The sequence below is a fragment of the Pituophis catenifer genome, unplaced genomic scaffold (assembly GCF_029215685.1).
Source record: "Pituophis catenifer annectens isolate HBS135680 unplaced genomic scaffold, rPitCat1.0.hap2 SCAF_3, whole genome shotgun sequence".
Classification (NCBI taxonomy): Eukaryota; Metazoa; Chordata; class Lepidosauria; order Squamata; family Colubridae; genus Pituophis; species Pituophis catenifer.
This window is the reverse complement of record NW_027256883.1, coordinates 21,109,449-21,131,430: the sequence shown is the minus strand read 5'-3', so window position 1 is coordinate 21,131,430 and position 21,982 is coordinate 21,109,449. Positions and strand designations below refer to the sequence as shown.

Sequence of the window (21,982 nt, the reverse complement as noted above, 5' to 3'; positions counted from 1 at the left end):
TTACAGTTAGTCCTCAGATTATAATAACAATTGGAGCTAGTATTGCTGCCACTAAGTGATGTGACTGTAAAATATTGCTTAGGAATAGTAATCCTGGCAGTCCTGGTTTCCATTATAATCCCAGGACATGAAGGGCATTAAGTGGCAAGAGGTGGAAGTCTCAGGTAAGGAACATAGGGGGAAGTGCAGGCAGCACTGAGGCAACAGGAGTGATTTACAGGGACAACATCAGGGGTGTTCGGAGTGGCAGTGGGTGGTTCAGAAAACTGAGGCTCCACCCACCACCCGGTTGTCGTTACTACTGTTTTTTACCCTCTATACATGCATAGAAGGGTTTGTGCATGTGCAGAGGGTCCAAGCACACACGTGATGTTTGCACTTCCGAACTGGTAGGGAAGGTAAGTAGATTTCACCCCTGGACAACAATCAATCTTCTCTGATGGCATTGAGTTTGCTCATGAGAATCCAGCAGGGATGGTTGCAAAGGTTGCAATCATGTTATTGTAGTTCCCTGCAATGTTGTGATTGTGATCTGGGGCATGCCCAGATTGTAATCATGTGACTGTGGGGGATGCTGTGGTGGCTGCAACTTTTCAAACTGGTCAGAAGTCCCCTTCTTCAGTACATAGTGATTTTGAATGGTTGGTGAATGACTGGTCATAACTGGAGGTCTATTTGTAGCAGAGGTAGGTTTCAGCAGGTTCTGACCAATTCTGGAGAACCGGTAGCGGAAATTTTGAGTGGTTCGGAGAACCGGTAGTAAAAATTCTGACTGGCTCTGCCACCATCTATTCTCTGCCTCCCAAGTCACAGCTGATCTGGAGAAAATGGGTATTTTGCAGTAACCTTCCCCTGGATTGCGGAGGAAATTAAGATTTTACACCAAGCCATGCCCACCAAGCCATGCCACACCCACCAAGCCACACCCACAGAACCGGTAGTAAAAAAAATTGAAGCCCACCACTGATTTGTAGTAAACACAGATCCTTATGTGGTGGTTTGTATTAGTAACATCAGACATGGGAGAGATTATGGGGAATGTAGTCCATTGGAGGATTTTTTCAAATGCTTTTCCTGCCAACTTTCTTGATTTTTCATAGATGTTTTGCTCTTGTGTTCTTTCATAGAATGAGAGGAAATAAATGGCCCCAAATCATCCAACTAGCTTCATGCCTAAATTAGGTCTAGAACTTAACACTAGTCCAAATTACCTCTCTAAAGTGTCCACAGACAGCTCATAATAATAAGAGCAATTAACTGGATAATCTTCAATATTTATAATCTTTGTTCTAAGATTAAAAAATAGGAAAAAAAGTGCATGAAATTTATGATAATTCTGAATGGTATTATAAAACAATCTGAACCCCTATATATCCATGTCAATTATTTCTTGTTTGATTGATAATTATGACATTCGCAGACACTCAGGTTTAAATTTAATAGAAAAAAAATGATTAAAATACAACTTGGAAACTATTGCTGGGTTGATTTAAAGAACTTTTATGCATAAATTGCAGAAACTCAGAAAGATTCCCAATATGAAGCTCTAAAGCAGGTTGAAGATTTTATTCATTTCTGAATAATTTTCACTACATCAAGGAAAGAAAGAGGAAAAAAAAATAGAAATCTACTTTCCTGTGAAATTTGAAAAAATAGTGAGAGAGATAATTTTTCAGGTCTTTCACGCAACTGCAATTTTTACAATACATCTTATGGAGCTGTATTTCAAAGAGAAAGTAGATAGATATGTCTGAAAGGGTCATATTGTTTTATTCTTCTTTAATTTGCTACAAATATCAGTTTAACCAGCCTTCAATGCTTCATCGTTCTAAACTAATGAGAACATCTGCAGTTATGAATCATATCCATGTCCACCTGAATGTTTTCATCTTGTGTTGTATATTATATCTGCAACCCACATTCTATATTATATGCAGCAGATATATTTCTGATAAGCAATACTGATAAATGCAGTTAATCCCAGATGCAAGCCAGGAATCTGTAAATGTAGTCATTTCTCTAGGTTATTATTCCAGCAGGCCTAATTTGGAAAAAAACATCTTCTCCTGTAAACTGCAATTTGAGGAAATAATTTAGACTTAGAGCAAAGGCTTGGCTTATTCAGAATAGAGTAATGGAATGCATCACTGAATAATGATTGGAGTAAAAAGAAAATTCAGTACAGCATCACAAACAGCCCAGGGGTGAAATCCAGCAGGTTCTGACAGGTTCTGGAGAACCGGTAATTGAAATTTTGAGTAGTTTGGAGAACTGGTAACAGAAGTTTTGAGTAGTTTGGAGAACCAGCAAATACCAACTCTGGCTGACCGCAGAGTGAGGTGGGAATGGAGATTTTGCAATACACTTCCTGCAGGAGTGGGGAGGGAATAGGGATTTTGTGGTAACCTTCCCCTGGAGTGGGGTGGGAATGGAGACTTTGCAGTATCCTTTCCTTGCCACATCCACCAAGCCACGCCCACCAAGCCACACCATGCCCACCAAACCATGCCCACAGAACCGGTAGTTAAAAAAAATCACCACTGAAACTTCCCTTCCCACACAAATTACTAATAATTCTGCCTCCATCAAAAAGCCAGACCAATGGTTGATAATCCACCATCATGACACAGAACTAAAAGTACTAATCAAACCATAGTCTTTGATGAAGCAACTGAATGATAGCATAGAAATTATTAAATAGAAAAGGACATGATGAAGTTACCAAAGAGCCTCTATGATCCAGGTTGCCTAGGATTTATTGTACTCTATAGCAGAACCGATCTAAAACAATTTGTCCCATGTCCAATTCAAATTCAGCTTCAACACGTGACCTTGTGTTGATATGTATTCTGTCCCTCTATTAATGGGCAGAATGTTCTATCCCAGAGATGCAATATTCCATGAAAATCCAAACCATTCAATTTTTTTCTTCTAATCATATAAATCTATGCTGAAAAAGTCCCAAGACATGTGGAACTTCCATTTCCAGAAGATTTTTTGTAGTGGACTGGTGTATCATCCCAGAATGGCTAGACCTGTATATTCCAAAGGAACAATTCATAATTCTCCAAAAACAATTAGAGAGAGGGAGGGAGGAAGGGAGGCAGAAAAAGGGAGAAGGAGAAAGAGAAGGAGAAGGGGAAGGGGAAGGGGAAGGAAGGAAGGAAGGAAGGAAGGAAGGAAGGAAGGAAGGAAGGAAAGAAAGAAAGAAAGAAAGAAAGAAAGAAAGAAAGAAAGAAAGAAAGAAAGAAAGAAAGAAAGAAAGAAAGAAAGAAAGAAAGAAAGAAAAACCATCTGGAGACAAATTTTACATGCATACAGAAATCTTATGCCAAGGCTATGGTTTTCCCAGTTCAATGTATGGCTGTGAAAGTTGGACCATAAGAAAGGCTGAGCGCCAAAGAATTGAGGCCTTTGAACTATGGTGCTGGAGAAGACTCCTATGAGTCCCTTGGACTGCAAGGTGATCAAACCGGTCAGTCCTAGAGGAGATCAACCTTGACTGCTCTTTATAGAGAGGCAGATCCTGAAGATGAAACTCAAATATTTTGGCCACCTAATGAGAAGGAAGAACTCGCTGGAGAAGAGCCTAATGCTGGGAAAGAGTGAAGGCAAAAGAAGAAAGGGACAACAGAGAATGAGGTGGCTGGATGGAGTCACTGAAGCAGTAGGCGTGATCTTAAATGGATTCCAGAGGATGGTAGAGGACAGGAAGGCCTGAAGGAACATTGTCCATGGGGTCGTGATGGGTCAGACACAACTTCGCAACTAACAACAAGAAAAAATCTATAACATTTAAATTAGTCTGAGGTAGGTAAATAAATTAATTAATTGTGGATCATTAGTTGTTTTCTGCCATTCTGTTTCTGAGTCGTGTCAAAATAATTAAAAATGAGTTCAAAATATTAAGCTAATATTCACTCTTTTTCCCTTCGGTGGTGGGAACTCATTCTGTATCGGATATTTTAACAGTGGTTTATAATACAAGCAGAATCACTATAATATTTTAGGATCCCATTTGTGTAGCAGTCTTGTTGACATTTGCTGACATAATTCCAGTTCTCTATTTGTCATCACCATAATATATGACATTATTTTTGTTTTATTTTGCCTCCTATTTATAACAATGCTTTCATCCTTTTCTCAGTGTACATTAAATTGTACAGATTTTTTTAAAAAAATGACTGTAAGATTGTGATTAGTAATAATATAACTATTTTGCAGGTGGTAGTCTAATTACAACATGCATATTCTTTTTAGTATTGTTTTTAAAATCCAGAGCTATCCTCAGCACAGGAAAATCAGAAAGTTACAGTATATGTATATTTGTTCTTTTATTACGAGCATTTTTTCTAACTATAAAATTATATCTGTTACACTGTTTTGTAACTTCATTAAAAAGCTGTGAAATAAAGTGGAAAGTGACATATTCAAATCTCCTTTGCAGAACATTAATTAAATAATCAATTTTATGAATAATTAAACATGCCCTAGGCATCTATTTACAAAATACATTCACAAATGCCATGGAATATAGACCCAAGTAATATATTAACTAAGAATATATTCCAATAACCTAGCTTGATTATATAATGACACCATTGGATATTTCCAATAAAAATAGCATCTGTATGAATTGAGTTATACATCTGTGCAGTGAAAAGCAAGCATGTTACAATCCATGATATTTAGATTATTAAAAAGTCTCAAATCAAATTTAGGGAACGTGTTTGTTCTCTGATGAGATAGTTTCATAAATCTCATTCTGGAGTGTATTATAAAACATTGTTATTGAGTAAAAATAAATAGCGCTAGCTATGCATGCTATTAAACTCCTCTATTATTTTGGTACATTCAATCTCATTTCAGTTCCATATAAATTGGTCCCCTCTGCCTTCTTCCAATCTGTTCCAGGGAGTCTCTCAAACAGATGAGATGATATAAATAATATTACATGTTGACTTTACATAGAAAAATAAAATTGTAAGACAACACCTGGTATTACCTCAGAATTATTTTAAAAAGTAATTCTCCAAGTTCACTAGATAAGCTTAACAAAATGGAAATTTCACCAAACCAATCTACTTCCAGTAAAGATCTTTGAAAATAATGTTTTCCATGTAGTTATTTGTATAGTGGCAGCATATATTATCTTCCCCCATAAAATTTTGATTAGCTATTTTAACTGTTCAATATCTTTATAATGTATAATGGAACATTTGTATGCAATATCTTAAAGCAGATATTGCTTTTTCTGGAATGACTTGCTGCAGCATAAGTGCATTCTCAGGCATGGAAGTTGTGAAGTTAGTTGAGTCCAGATAGGTTGGTTGCTAGTTTCCGTAATTTCCATATGAAGTACATTTTGTTCTGGTTGTTGTTTTTATAGTGTTTGGTTTGTACTTTGTGGTATCATGTTAGACACATAGTGTCATGGTTTTCAGTTTGATGACCATAACAATCAATTTAATATAAACAAATAGAAAAAAAAACAATTCAGGACCATCAAAACTAATCCAAAGCAATAAAATTGCATCTTGATGATGTCAAAGTCATTAACTCAGTATCAACACTTAGCAATGACATAGATTTTCCCTAGAATTATCTGCTTTCAATCTGATCATTCAATCTCCAACAGTGACCCATCCATACTGTAACTGAGACCATTTTGCTGCTGGTTGTCTGCTTCTTCTCTTTATTCCATCTTTCCCAGAATTACTGTTTTCTCTAGAATGCTATAACAGTCTTTACTAATATTTCTAATGTAGGATAATATGAGCCTGGACATTTGTGACTCATGTGAAAACTCTAGGTTGATCTATGATGCATTTTTTTTCTCATTACTTTGTTTTCATGGCTATCCAAGGTATTCTAAGGTGTTTGGGAATTAAGATAATAATAGGACTGTCTATTTCTCAGAGGGCTGTATTTCTACCAAACCAAACCGGCACCTTTGACCCCAGTTTCCGAAGCTAGAACATTCTTCAGTATGCAAACTCAAAGAATAAAAGGACACCAATAGACTATAGAAATATGAAATTGATTTATCGTAAATATTTTTTTATAATAAACACTATAGCAATAGCAATAGCATTTATTTATTTATTTATTTATTTATTTATTTATTTATTTATTTATTTATTTATTTATTTATATGCCGCCCTTCTCTGGAGACTCAGAGTGGCTTACAATGCATTAACCAATAGCCTTCATACTTTTGTATATACCTGCTTAATAGGGCTTTTGGCCCTCCCTAAGCGGTGTTCTCTTTTATACAAAGTCAGCTTATTGCCCCCACAAACTGGGTCCTCATTTTACCTACCTCGAAAGGATGGAAGGCTGAGTCAACCTTGAGCCTGGTGAGATTTGAACTTGCAGTAATTGCAGGCAGCTGGTGCTACTTAACAGCACTTTAGTCCGCTGTGCCACCAAGGCTCTTTATCTTGGTCCACTTAGACTTATATACGACCTTACTGTGCTTTACAACTCTCTCTAAGTAGTTTACAGAGTCAGCATATTGCCCCCAACCATTGGGATCCTCATTTTACCGACCTTGGAAGGATGGAATGCTGAGTCAACCTTGAGCCTGGTGAGATTTGAACTGCCAAATTGCAGGCAGCCGGCAGATAGCAGAAGTATCCTGAAGTACTGCACTCTAACCACTGCGCCACCTCAGCACTAAGCATATTTATATAGGGATCTAGCAAATTTACTTTCTGCTCCCCAGGGGGAAAAAAGGGGGGGACTTGCCAAATTCTAGTTTTCCTTACAATGATACAAGAATAGCACAGAAACTCAAACACAAAAACTATTCTTCTTTTAAAGAATGACTGGAGTCAAGTGTATGTAATGTTCCCTTGATTCACTACAGGAACACGTTTTCAAGTCTGCTTGCTTAGAGAATTGTGTTACTGACAGTTTTGTTATTAGCCAGCCTTGTAGCTTTTCCATTCTTTTGCCAGGATACATTTCTACAACCAACCAACTGAAGAGAAATATTAATCAGGTATACTGCATAAGATCAATAACTCAGACCGCTATTCAGAAACAAATCCAGGAGGATTCTTTCTCTTCTCTTTTCTATGCAGAAACATATAAAATGTAGAAAAGCAACAGACATTTCCAAGAATGCTCGTAACTTCCCTCCTGAATCATTCATTAAAAGGAAAAATAAATAAAGATTTGATAGCATGGCTTTTTGAGTCTGCATAAAAATGCCTATGACTTCATTCCTTTTAAGACAAAAGAACTACATACTCATCATCTGAGATACCTAGAATCAAACATTATATTGGGAATTTTAAGATAAGCTCCCGCTGCTAAAACTTGCAGAAAGAAAGATAGATAGATAGAAAGAGAAAGAAAGAAAGAAAGAAAGAAAGAAAGAAAGAAAGAAGAAAGAAAGAAAGAAAGAAAGAAAGAAAGAAAGAAAGAAAGAAACCCTACAAGCAATAATTCACATTGACTTATAACAGTGTTCTATTTTTTAAAAAAAATTACATATGTGTATTTTGTTTAATTATGTATTCATAGATAATATTTTAAACAACACAGATGCTAATATAATTTCCACAGGAAAGCCAAGATTTGTGTTCTTTTTTTAGTTCAATTTCTAATGGGATTCCAGTTACCTTTGTAGTTAACTTTGAAACCAACTGAGCCCACACTTTCATCAGTCTGAAGATGCAGCCACATCTGATTGTTCATGCTAACGATTAAATCCGGCACAAAGCTTCCTGTTAATCTAATCATAAACAAAATAAAAAGTCCATTAGCTGTAAATTGGCTATGAAATAAAGCTCTTTTAAAAATCAAGCAGAGAAGTTGATTATAGCACTCTAGTCTTTAAAAGCTAGAACTTCATATTAATGGCATACTAGCATTTGAAAAAAAGAAAAGAAAATAATCGCCAAAAAGGGGACAACAGAAGGCAAGGGAAGACTGGAAAGAAGGGGAAGAAGGGAGTGGACAGGAATGGAGGAAGGAAGAGGAGGGAAAGAGAGAGGGGGGAAGGGAAGGGGGGGAGGGAGAGAGGGAAGGGGAGAGAAGAGAGGGAGAAAGAGAGAAGAAGAGACTAATCAGAAGAAATTACTAACTGAAAATCTTTTTTGTTTTCCATAAGTGAGTAACTGCATGCCAGCATTTGGTTCTCTCTCTCTCTCTCTCTCTCTCTCTCTCTCTCTCTCTCTCTCTCTCTCTCTCTCTCTCTCTCTCTCTCACACACACACACACACACACACACACACACACACACACACACACACCTTATTAAGAGAAGCTATCTTATAGGTACCTGTCGACTAACAACTTTACTTAACAGTATAATATCCTAATGCCACAGCATGCAAACATTTTTATTTAAGTCTTGCCATTGACACAGAGTTCAAAAGAAAGCTGTTCAGCTGGCAAAATAAGAATAGGTTTTCATGAGAACTGTAATCAGAGAATCATAGATTTTCTTTGCCTTCACATTATTACAAACGATTCAGATGGAACTAAAATAGTGAAGGCTGATAAAGACATAAATTATACTATATTCTGATAGGTTTACCTACTCATGCTGGCTTCATACATTAACCATAACAGTGTTCAGTTTTAGCTTAGCATGCCTTTTGAACCCAATAATTGCAACTTGTATACCATTGTCTAAGAGCTAAAGCTATGTGTTTAATTGATATGAAAACATTCTGTTGGACTTTCTAAAAACAATGCAATGCTATCACATTACTATGATGCAGTAAAGTGACTTCTGATCTTTATCACATATACAAACTTAGTAATGCTTTACTCCTATGAAACTACATGCAAGTATCTTTTCTTCCCATAATTTATCCTTTATCCATATGCAAATCTATAAATCATTAACATTTCAATCTGGGCATCAGTAAAAAGTCCATAACAGTTTCCAGTATGCTGTGGAAATATATCTTAGTTCAATCTTGATTAAATAAACCAACTTTGGCCTCCAGCAATCTTGATCTTTGAATCATTCAGGTATTATCGTACAATTTGATCTCTCTTCAGTTTTTCTTTTTGTCAGCCGAAAAACATGTTTAAACATGCTGAGCGTGACAATTGATGTCTTTTCCCTTAGGAAAAGTCTATTATCTTACTGTCCTGCCAGTGAATTTGGGTAGTTCTTATTCTCGTAATATCAAGTATTCTCATAACTATCCAAAAAGTGGAATGCTTTTTGATATAGTGTATCTAGAGCTAGATTCTACTGAATTTGCCAAACTTGAATCAGTTTAGACAGGAACAAGCACTTGAGACCTTATTCACTCTTCAGACTTTTCCCTTTCAGCTTTCAGGTCTATTCTGACCACATTTATGACAATTTTTGGCAGGAAATATTTAAAAGTTGGAGTGCAAAACCTGAAATATGTTTAGATACCCTTAAAAAAACCCAGAAGAACCGAGGAAGGAAGGAAGGAAGGAAGGAAGGAAGGAAGGAAGGAAGGAAGGAAGGAAGGAAGGAAGGAAGGACATATGTCTTATTATTTATTTTAGAAGATTTTCTCCTCTTTCCACTCTTAAAACACACTTTAAAATTTAAAATTTGGATAATTTATTGGTTTGAATTTTTAGCAATCAGTCCTGAGGATATAAAGCCATATAAAAATATTGTTTCAGGGGTTTTATTAATTACTAAAAATAAATGCTCTTAGTGATCATTTAACTGGGCATTTCACTGGATTTCAAAAGACCAAAAATTTGAGAAGGTCCTAGAACTTCCTAGATTCACTTCCAGCTTCTCAATAGCAGTAATCCAACCTCTTCTTACAACAAAATTGAACCTTATTTTACTTTTTACAGAAAATACATTAAAATGTATCCCCAAAGAGTCTCTATAATGTTTGCCTGAATTCACAGGCATATTAAAAAGATATATATAAATGAATAAATCTTGCAAAACAGATTAAAAATGCAATTGGAACATGAAATAACTTTGAGACAGTTACGCTCAGCTTGACAGTACTACAAATTGGGGAAAAAATCAGCAAATTATCTACATTTTTGTCTACTATATTTTTTTTTGTTATAATATAGTGGTAACTTTACCATGAAACTAACAACGCTCTGAATAATACTCTGATAAGGGGAAGGGGGAGATAGAACATTCATTTGCATTCATAACAAATCAGTGTAATTTCATCAGTCTTGTTAAATGTATGTCTTGCTTTGAACTGGCTGCTACAAAACATTAGCATCTTAAACTAGACTAGACATGCAGAGAAAAATTACACATATTTATCTAAGGGAGATTGAGAAGTTAGAGAGCAGAGAAATCAGTAAGTATGCAAGGTCGAATATTAGGAAATTATAAAACTAAAACTGTATTAGATGAATTTAAAGACTATCATGACATGAAATCAGATTGAAGCTCAATGTCATTTTTTTTGCACCTGTGTCAGAAGCACCAAGGCACTTCCGGATTGAAAAGATTAGCTGATGACATTACTGTTGCCTGGGGGATACCCCATTGGGAACTCTTTATCATGTCCCCAGCAGGAACTGGACAAAGGACAGAGATTCAAGTCTCAAACATGGGCTTGCTAACCTCCATCCCAGCATCTTGATTTATCTTTGAACATTTTTGCCAATCTTTCCGGTTACATCTATAAAACATTTTATACAAATTCTCTTTATATGCTGTAGCCATTGTTAATTTGTAATTTCTTTTCCATAATTGCTGCCATTTATCTAATTCTATTGTATATCCAATTTCTTTTGTCCATGCTATCATTGTTTCTTTTACTTGTTCTTCCTCTAATTTAACTCCAAGTAAATAACTATAGAATTTTTTAATCATTTTCTCATCTGTTCCTGTGAGTATCTCACCCAATTCTGTCATCTCCAAATAAAAACCATATAACTTTGCATCTTTTTCATATCTCGATTGTATTTTCCATCCCATCATCTTAACCATGTGAGTCACGCTCCGTGTTCAATATCATGATTTCTATTCAACTCCTATTCAGATCCTTAGACTCATCTCTATCGAAGGATGATATTATTAATAAGAGATGAATGATACTTCTCTAACATCAATTAGAATCTAAATTTCAAAAATGTTCATGAAAACTACATGAAAAAAGATGCTTATTCTACAATCATATACATATATTTCAGTAACACAATAAATAACACTAGACAATAGGAAAAGATAAAATTTATTTGATTTTATCTTTTCCTATTATCAAAAAGATTGTTTAAGAATTTAACAGCAATAGGAAAGAAAAAAAAGTTTTATGCAATAAACAAGGGAATAAGAACCAAAAAAATATGTGAATTGATTCTGCAAGTCAGTTATGTAACTTCACATCCTTCTAGTGTGCATGATATTTAGAAGAAATATGGTTAGATCTATACAAGCAAAGCCGGAATATTATATCTGTATTTAAGATGTACTGATTCTTGATATTATCTCAGAAGAGAAGAAATTTTTATGAGAACATTTGTTGGAAATACAAGTAAGTAAGGGGTTTAATATAAATATAAACCTGAAGACTAGATAACATAAACATTGATCCATTCTAAAATCACACATTGTTTTGAGAAAATCTTAGTTGGTGAAATTCAAAATCCTTTCCTCAAGAAATATTTTCAACATTCCCTCTTTTATCTCATCAAGAGGTCATGGTTCTTCTTCAATCTTTGAGAAGATGGGATGAATTATCAAGCAGAAAAATACAACAACAATGTATAATAGCTACATTAACTCATTGAATTTTGTTTTTTTCTTTTAGTGACCCTGTAATCCCTTGCATCGGGATGGAGTCAGGGCAAATGGATCTGATTGTTTATTGGCTAGATTCCTGATGCCTATGCAGCGTTCACAGCAAATATTTTCTGTTTGCACCTAGAGAGAGAAGAATCTGCCACTACCTAGGGTTGAACTCACAGTCTCCTGACCTCACAGACTTCCACGTCTAGGGCACCATACTACTCAGATCAACTCACTGAATGAAGTGTAGAAATTAGAATAAGTCGCGGTTGCCTTTAAATCTTATCCTTGTTCAGGCTTATTACCTGCTATAGGGAAATTCCAGAAAATCCATGGATTTTGACTGATGTGACAGAAATAGACAAGGCCTCAATATGATCTTTCAACCAGGTGAACTTTGCTTATTAAGAAACCATATAACATGGATTCTCAAAGCTAAGCTGTCTCTGCTTTCTGTGATTCCCAGGTCTTGGCAAAAATGAGATATTATGACTGTTCTGAGGGGCAAAGGACATGGGTTTTGTAATTTGTTAACTAACATAGTTACTTTGCATGTTAATCTCATTTATATTCTCTCTTTTAAAGTGATGTTCAGATTTATTAGCTTTTAACATTCCTAAACTGATAAACAAGCTGGAGACTAGCTCCAGATAACAAAAGTTTGTTAGTACAAATTGGGGTCTGGCTTATCTCTTTTGTGAACCCTAAACAACTTTTTTCCTTACAATTTATTCCCCTTCAGACTTCAGACCTCATTTTAATAAACATGTATGCTATTATCAACTTTCCTCTTTCAGATTCTTTGTTATGTAAACTATAAAAGGGGATGTAAGCTAAGGATAAAGGGGATAAAGATAAACTAAAGCTAAAGGGGACGTGGTGGCTCAGTGGCTAAGACAATGAGATTGCCAATGAGAAAGGTCGGCAGTTCAGCGGTTCGAATCCCTAGCGTCGCGTAACAGAGCGAACTCCTGTTACTTGTCCCAGCTTCTGCTAACCTAGCAGTTAGCTAGCACGTAACTTGAAAGCATGTAAAAAATGCAAGTAGAAAAATAGGGACCACACAGCGTTCCGTGTGCCTTTGGCATTTAGTCATGCCATCCACATGACCATGGAGATGTCTTCAGACAGCGCTGGCTGTTCGGCTTTGAAACAGAGATGATCACCGCCCCCTAGAGTCGGGAACGACTAGCACATATGTGCAAGGGGAACCTTTACCTTTACCTTTAAGCTAAAGATTGGGGTTTCCTCCTTGAGTGAGAGGAATCCCTTTTGTCTGAATATTCTGATAAATTGTAATAAAATGATCTTCCTGTTGGTTTGTCTCATTGGAAAATATGCATGCTGAGGCACGAGCCTGAAAAAGCCATATCTGGCCTTCAGTCCCCTGCATGAAAGTGAGAAATAGGAATGAACTGTTCTTATACATTAATATATATGTGGTGCATTTATATGAGATGGATAGGGAAAGATTATAATTCTTCTTTGCATTTAACAAAAATAATTAAAACAAAGTAGACAAGAGTTTGGAACACAGAACAGTGGACACTGGACATAATTGTAGAAGAACAATGTGCATTTTTAAAGAATATGTGTGCATATCTTTTGAAAATGAGATTCTTTAGAAAACAAATCAAATTATTATTATATTATTAAAATGTTAATTTAATTTAATTCCCAAACTTAAGAGGCTGCCCAACGTCTTGACAACTCTGAGCAGGTTTATAAATAAAGCAGAAAATGGAAATAAAAGAAAAAAAAAAGAGCCCTAGCTGAATAGAAATACAAGATTCAGCAGCAGGAAAAAAAAAAAAAAAGAATGAAAGGACCCATTCTAGCCTATATCCCTAGGCTTGGGAAAATAGCCAGACTTTTAAGAGTTTCCTAAATGTCATCATTCCAAAAAACTGGTGCTGTAGCAGGCAAGGCATGCTTTCTGGATCCTGCAAGATGACATTGTTTAACTGATGGGAACTGGGGTACATTGACTCTTCATATGATATTGTTCTCATAACAGAGTCTAAGATTCTGGCTCATATCCCAGCAACTTTTATAGCCCCAATAATTTCTTTTATATTATCCGAAGATTTTAAAATATTTATTTTTATAAATCAATATTCAAGTCCATACACTATAATTTTATGGGAATAAGATTGTTGCCCCAGTAAAATTATGCTGTCAGGTTTTACTGTCCAAGTAGTAACAGCTCCAGAAAGCAAAATGTCATCCATTTTTACTATGCAAAATTCAGGATTGGTGTGTATTAGTTAAACTTTGTTAAAAGGAGTACAATTTTCTACAGTGTTCGGAATGGGACAACTTGCTATGGAATAGAATTGTTAAAGAAAAGATGCTAAAGGAAGGACAAATTAAGTATGAATGACAAATATTAAAATAATGTCAAAGAAACAGTGGTGGATAACAATACAATTATTTCGCATTGAGTTATCCCACTTTGAATTGTCTGATAGTCAGTTGTCCCACTGCAAATTGGTCATGTCCAGTTGTCCTGCATTGAGTTGGCAGTGGCAAGTCAGCCATGGCAAGTTGTCCTAGGCTCTATATAACTAATTCAGGGTGTTCTCCAAGATAATGTATAGCTAACTTAAGGTGTATTGAGCTATGCTATTTTGTATTGGAATATGTGCTGTAGTTGAATTTCATAGGACAGAGAGATTGCACTAGCACTGATGATGTTACTTAGTTGGGTAATAAAATGTCTGTAACCAACCTCAGAGAGCACCAAGGACCCCAGAGATTATAGTGTTATTTTATGTTTTTTGTTAGCTTAAAATTGAGGAATAATACATGTGTATGCCTGTAAAGTATTTTATAAGTAAAGGGCATTGCTTCTGTGCTCTCTGCTCACATGATCATAATAAAATGAATGATGTTAGGATCCACAGCCAACAGAAAGATAATGTGATCTCTTTATTTTACTGTTAATTTATTTTGTTTTGCTATACATTGTCATGTGAATGTGAAATTATATTAACATTTAAAAGCCATGTGAATAGGAGGACTGCTCTTTTTTTTTTTAAGTCTTTGGTGAGATGTCAACAAACCATTATTTCATCAGGATAGAGATTATGGAGACTTACACTTGGAGCACAGTTCTAGGATCACCTACTTCACCTCCATCCCCAATTGTTAGTGTATCATAGCCAATTTCCAGGTCAAATTCTTCAAAATTAATTTGAATAACCTAGAATGAGAAAAAAAAAACAAATCCAAATTTACTTAAAAGTTTCTTTTCTTTATCAATCAAACCAATGTTCAGACAGACTCTATAACAGTGTTTATTATATAGCACTAACAATAGCACCTAGACTTATGTACTGCTTCATAATACTGTATGGTATTCTCTAAGTGGTTTACAAAGTCAGCTATTGCCCCCAGCTATCTGGGTCTTCATTTTACTGATTTAGGTAGGATTGAAGGCTGAGTCAACCTCGAGCCTGTCAGTATTGAACTCTAGACTGTGGACATAATTAGTCTGTAATACTGCATTGTAACCCCTGTGCAACCTGGGCTTTTATATTATATAGAAGTTGAGTTTTTTAAAAACTCTTCTGTTTTAATTAGATAAATGAATCATTCTTCTAAGAGAAAATTCATGGAAGATATGGACAATATTTTAGCCATGCTATCATGAAGTTTCTGGAAATACAGTGCTCACTTTAGGCCAATATCATGATTTAAATGTAGAGTTGTTACCATTTTAATAACATTTTATTAATTAATAATAAAAGAAAGTGCTAGAGGCAAGAATTATATTACACATTAATAATAAAAGTTACATAATTTTTGTATTTAACTATATCCCAATTTAATTGTATCCCCATTTATTCATGCAAGTTTACCAGATTTATACAAACCAATGAAAGATATTCATGCTCAAATAATAAAAAGCAGATATAATTTGATACAATATATTATACAAAAGCAATATCATCTTTTAACTTCTGCAATTACTATAAGAAATAAATGATTGTTATGTTATTTTTAAAATGTTTCATATAATGACTTTCATTTGAAGATTAAACTTTCTCTGATATAACTCTGTGTGCATAAAAAGAAATGAATCAATTTGTATTTATATCATACCTGAGGGGGATGTTAAGGTGATTTTCAATAAACACTTGATAAATCTTGTTGTGCTTTATCTGTGATAGGTGCATTCGATTTTTGATTATGAACCTTAAATTCCAGATGGAATAAATTTCCATCCTTGAATAGGGATACCATATCTGAACCCACACCATTCTTACTGTAGATCTACTCCTCCATTTTTAGGAAGTTTATCTGAAGTATTAAGGATCTTCAAACAGTGTTGTTGTCAGAGTTCCAAGTTACACATCCCACTTAATAAGAACTTGGAGGTAGGCAAATTCCTAAAGAACATTTTATTGGGACATATCAAATTGCATGATCCCTGGTTTTTCACCCAATTAAAAGTAAAACTTTGTCATTTCTCCTCAGAGTCTCCAGTCACATGGTCCAATCAGCATACAGTGCAGTATGTTGGTATACAGTATAGTTGCTAGATGACCTCAGTCTCCACCTTTTGAACACCTGCACCAACATCTTTGATTTCCAGGGGAAAAAAAAATATTTAGGCTACAACACTCCAGCTATCTCAGAACTACAAAAAGGAAAATGGCCACAGTTCGGCCAACTTCAAGGTTGACAGTTGTCATGATAGCCATAGCCAAAAATTATCCAGGCAGAAGTATGGCTGACACTTCAATCATCAAACCACATTACCTTGGAGGATGCAATGACATTAGGACTGGAGAGATCATTAACTTTATTATTTGTCCCAAAAATGAATGCACAATTGGAAGAAAGTTCCAAATGCTTGTTGATTTAGAGTAATAAATCAATAAACTGAATAGGCTTGAATCATGGAATGTTTTCCTTGAACATGGAGTTGAAGGTTAATTGATGAATAAGAAGGGCAATAGTGTAAATAAAGCATGCTTGGGAATAAATATCATGCTTAGCAAAGGGTTCAAAACTGAACCTTATTTTACACATAACAAATGGTTATGCAATGTAGAAGTCACAATGCATGGAATTGACACTTTGCATTCTGATAAAAATTGCTGCTGGTCAAAACAATTTAAAAAAAAAAACAATTAGCAGAAGGTGAACTGGAAAAGTTGTCTACTCTTTCAGCCTTCTAGTATGGTCTGTCTTGAGATAAACCATGTATACTATTATTTATTTATTTATTTATTATTCGAATTTCTATACCGCCCTTCTCCTTTCGGACTCAGGGCAGTGAACAGCCAAAATAAAAACATTTATACATAAAGTACGATTAAAAATAGATTTAAAATAATTAAATTTGGCCCATAATTTAAAATTTATCAATTTAAAATCCGTATCAAAATTTAAAACCAACCATAAAATCATAAAATCAAGAGAGACCGGCTAACTGAAAGAGATGAGTTTTTAGGGCCCGACGAAAAGTCCGGAGGTCGGAGATCACTATACTAATTTGTGAATGAAATATTCCTGATGGCACAGCACATTTCCTTAACCTTGTATCACCTGGTTTTTTTCTTTTTCTCAATAATTGCTGATTAAAAAAAAAGTCCTAGGCTATAATCATAATACCTTTTAATTTATGTGCCTAAAGCTTTCTTAAACTAGTACCTGCCACATACCACCCCAGACTTAACAACTGTCGATTAGAAAGACAGAAAATCTGAATAATGGACATGCAGTACCTGGAGACAGCAGCTAATTAGGGTAGTAATAAAACAATAATTCTAAAAGAGGATACGGACACTGTAAATTTCAACAGAGTAGCAAATTAATATTTTTCAATAGATAATAAATACAGTAGAAGCTTCTTTAGGAGTTTCTTTCTTTTTGCCTAGCAAAATACAGTACATCCCTGAATAAAGAATATGATTGAAGCCTTTTCTTTCTGGATTTTAATACAGGTCATATCATATCAGTTGAAATCATATCAGTATCAGTTTAAATTAGAAATGAATGAAGATATCGTGGTAGTAGGCAACTTCTGCCTTTTCAGATCAACCATCAACACTAAAGGAAAAGCAGTCAAGGAATATGTTGCAGACTAGCACTTAGTAGAGCAACCAGGAAGGTCTTGGAAATTGTATTCAAATGCCATGGTATGTCTATACCTACAAAAATCAGAATCAGGAAAGCCATGTTGTTCATAGAGAAGCAAAATTTGAAGTATGAAGAAACAAGAGAGGAAGGAGGTTGACATTTCTGAGCTTTTGCACTAGAAACAACTCAAAAGAATATAGAATAGAATTCTTTATTGGCCAAGTGTGATTAGACACACAAGGAGCATATGCTCTCAGTGTACATAAAAAGACAAGATACATTCATCATAAGAATCATAAGGTACAACACTTAATAATAGTCATAGGGTACAAAAAAGCAATCAAATCATACTAGGAAACAATCAATATAAATTGAAAGGATACAAGCAACAAAGTTACAGTCATACAGTCATAAGTGGGAGGAAATGGGGATAGGAATGATGAGAAGACTAATAGTAATAGTAATGCAGACTAAGTGAATAGTTTGACAGTGTTGAGGGAATTATTTGTTTAGCAGAGTGATGGCATTCGGGGAAAAACTGTTCTTGTCTCTAGTTCTTTTGGTGTGCAGTGCTCTATAGCTTCATTTTGAGGGTAGGAGTTGAAACAATTTATGTCCAGGATGCGAGGGATCTGTAAATATTTTTACAGCCCTCTTTTTGACTCACGCAGTATACAGGTCCTCAATGGAAGGCAGGTTGGTAGTATTTTTTTTTTCTTGCAGTTCTAATTATCCTCTGAAGTCTGTGTATGTCTTGTTGGGTCATATGAACAACCAAAAATACAAATAAAAAAATCACTGCAGAATTGCCCCAGAATTCTTACTTCAGGCACAAATCACCACACTCAAACAATCCTACTTTGGACACTATATGCAAATATTTACTGTAGCTCCCTAGAAAAGGTTTTAATGCTGGGGAAAGTGGGAAGAAGGAGAAGAAAAGGATGATCAGCAGCATGGTGGATAGACAGTTACAATAGGGGCCCTCTAGGAAAAGCTGAAAGACCAGGTTAGGGACAGGTCATTGTGGATAAAGTCTACTATATGGTCACATGTAGACAGTGAATTGATGGCATTAACAGAGGTATAGAATCAAGATCACATCTTAATACCACTTTATAATGCCTTGGTAAGGCCACACTTAAAATATTGAATCTAGTTTTGGTCACCACAATATAAAAATATATTGAGTTTCTAGAAAGAGTACAGGGAAGAGCAACAAAGATGATTAGGGAACTGGAGGCTAAAACATATGAAGAATGGTTGCAAGAATAGGATATCTCTAGTTTAATGAAAAGAAGGACTGGGGTGACATGACAGCAGTGTTCCAATATCTAAAAGGCTACCACAAAGAAGAGGGGGACACATATTTTCCAAAGCACATGAAGTCAGAACAAGAAGTAATGGATGGAAACTAATCAAGGAGAGAACCAACCTAGAACTAAAGAAATTTCCTGACAGTTAGAACAATTAATCAATGGAATAGCTGGCCTTCAAATGTTGTGCATGCTCCATCACTGAAGTTTGTTAAGAAGAGATTGGATAACCATTTGTTTGAAATGGTATAGGATTTCCTGCCTGAGTAGGGGATTGAATTAAAAGACCTCCAAGGTCCCTTCCAACTCTATTATTCTGCACCTAATGATAATAGCAATAGCAGACTTATATACCGCTTCATAGTACTTTACAGCCTTAAGTCGTTTTCAGAATCAGCATATTGCCCCCAACAATCTGTGTCTTCATTTTACTGACCTCGGAAGGTTGGAAGGCTGAGACAACCTTGAGAATCAACATTCAGAATCAAACTCCTGCAATTCGCAGTGAATTAGCTTGCAGTACTGCATTCTAACCACTGTGTCACCATGGCTAATAATCATCCCTCATATTCATTAAGCACAAATAAAGACTTATGTTGCTGGTTTTTATAAAACACTGATTCAAGAATATGTCTCAGGATATTCAAGTAACTCCCACAGAGTAAGCATTTGCTTTTAAAACTTTCAAGGTCCCCTCCCCACAGTAGTAAGTTGTTTTCCCTAATTTATTTAGAAAAAAAGAAAGGGTGCCACAAATACCTATTGAGGGAAGGCTATAAGAGTTTCAGCAATATCCCAATATATTTTTGTTCATTTCATTCACTCACATCCCAAATCTATGTATAATAAGCACCCACTGCTAATTAAAAAAAGATAAATGATAAAAATCATCTTTTCATACTAGATGTCTCAATGTCCAGAACAAATGTATACTGGATCAGTGATCAGATTTTATGATGCATATGTTGAGAATTCCACCAACATCACTACCCCATCTCCCACCTCCAAAGCCACATCTCCAAATAACATGCCTGCTGCTCAATTAAATGTATATATGTATATTATTATTATTAAGAATTTTGATTGCAATAGTAAAATCTAATACAAAATAAAGTTAAAGAATAAGAGAATAGAGGAGTAAAAAGTGATAAAGAAAGGAAAAGAAAGAAAGGAAGGAAGGAAGGAAGGAAGGAAGGAAGGAAGGAAGGAAGGAAGGAAGGAGTTTTCTTTCATTATTTTTTTTTTAAATCAAGATTACAGCTTGAGTCAAAAACAGTCTGATCAGTAGATGGAATATGAGAATGCTTCAGGCTATGAAACTAGATCAAGTTTCTGATAAACAGTTTGAGGCTCATGGAGATAATAACTGACTCCCAGACTGATAAAGATTTAAGACACCATCTTACAAACAAACTCCAGACATTTCCATTATCCATGAAAAGACCTGTCAGTTTTCCAATTCAAAGAGTAGCAGTTAAAAAGAAAATACAGTAGTTTCCACTCTAATATACTTTGAGATATATTGGTCTTGATCCTTTCTTTTGAATATATCTTGCTTTGTGAGAAAATATTTCTGCTTTAGGCACTGGCCAAAATAACCTGAAATCTACGAGCCTCAAGTCAGAATCCTCACAAAAGCTATTTTACCTGTGATAAGAATCTTCCATTTACATTCATCATCTAATTTAATTTATTGCAGTCATAGGCCAGTACTGACAATAAACAAAATAAAAATTAAGACAGAGTTAAAATGCATTTGTAAAACAACCTAACTAACATCTATAAATAAGATCAAGGATACCATCTATATTGAATTATAATGTAAACCCTAAAGTTATATTAAAAATGAAATATCTAAAATTGCAACAAAGTAAAAATATCTAAAATTATTAATGCAATGGAGTAATAATATTTAAACTTTCAATGAATTATCATTACAAAGAATTCAATGAAGGATATTGGTCTATCAGGGTTTGACAGATCTTGTGCTGGTGCACAATTCCATTCTATGGTGCTAAACAGAAAAATATTTCTTTATTATTAGCCCACCTTTTTTGCTTTTATAAATAACTCGGCAAGGGTACCTAATACTCCTTTCTCTTCCTATTTTCCCCACAACAACAGGCTGGTGAACTGGTTTGGCTGAGAGAGAGAGAGAGAGTGACTGGACAAAAATCACACAGTCAGTTTTCATACCTAAAATAAGACTAGAACTGATGGCTCCCAGTTTCTAAACTGGTGTATCAACCCACATCCAAACCGGCTTTCAACTAGGTAAAGAATCACTCAGATAATCTTGTTATCAGGCTAGAAAGTTGTATGTTTAAGGAGTGACATTTATCAGACTAAGGAGCTAAACTTGAGAGGCAAAGCTAAATTGAGAAAGTAATATGTTATCTTCCTGGCTTTATTGCAGCAAGCTGTGCATTTCCAATTATCTAAGCTACTAAGATTCTAGTTCTTTGAAGTGGACAGGACAGAATAGTCAATATTCCAATCGATTTGAAAGTGACTATAGCTCAGTTCAAAGTCTTGCGTTAAATGAAAGTTATTCCGATTATTTTATGCTGCATTTGCTCAGAAGCAATTAAGTTGCAGTCTCAATAACCAATTATGTACCCTCTTAACATTTATGTAATTTCATAAAAAAAAGCCAAGAAATAAATATCGCAAAACAACATTACTCTTTATTTAAATAAGAACTTTTGCATATAAGATAGTTCCCCAAACACAATCAAAGAAATCCATTGTCTTTGCTGTACAAAAGCTGAAAATATCAATGACTCTAATGCTTTTCTTATTTAGACTTTCATGGAATAACTTGATTTAATCGTACATTCTCTTA

The 21,982-nt window shown here is 35.0% G+C and overlaps 1 protein-coding gene across 1 annotated transcript in view; it reads right to left on the bottom strand.

The window, feature by feature from the left end:
* The window catches only part of CSMD3 (CUB and Sushi multiple domains 3), a 700,075-nt gene that overhangs the window by 264,568 nt on the left and 413,525 nt on the right, over window positions 1–21,982 (bottom strand). Inside the window, exons 11-12 of the mRNA XM_070942050.1 lie at window positions 14,830–14,933; window positions 7,632–7,744 (exon numbers count right to left, since the gene is read on the bottom strand). Coding sequence (XP_070798151.1) covers window positions 7,632–7,744; window positions 14,830–14,933 — 217 coding nt within the window. The remainder of the gene's footprint in view (window positions 1–7,631; window positions 7,745–14,829; window positions 14,934–21,982) is intronic.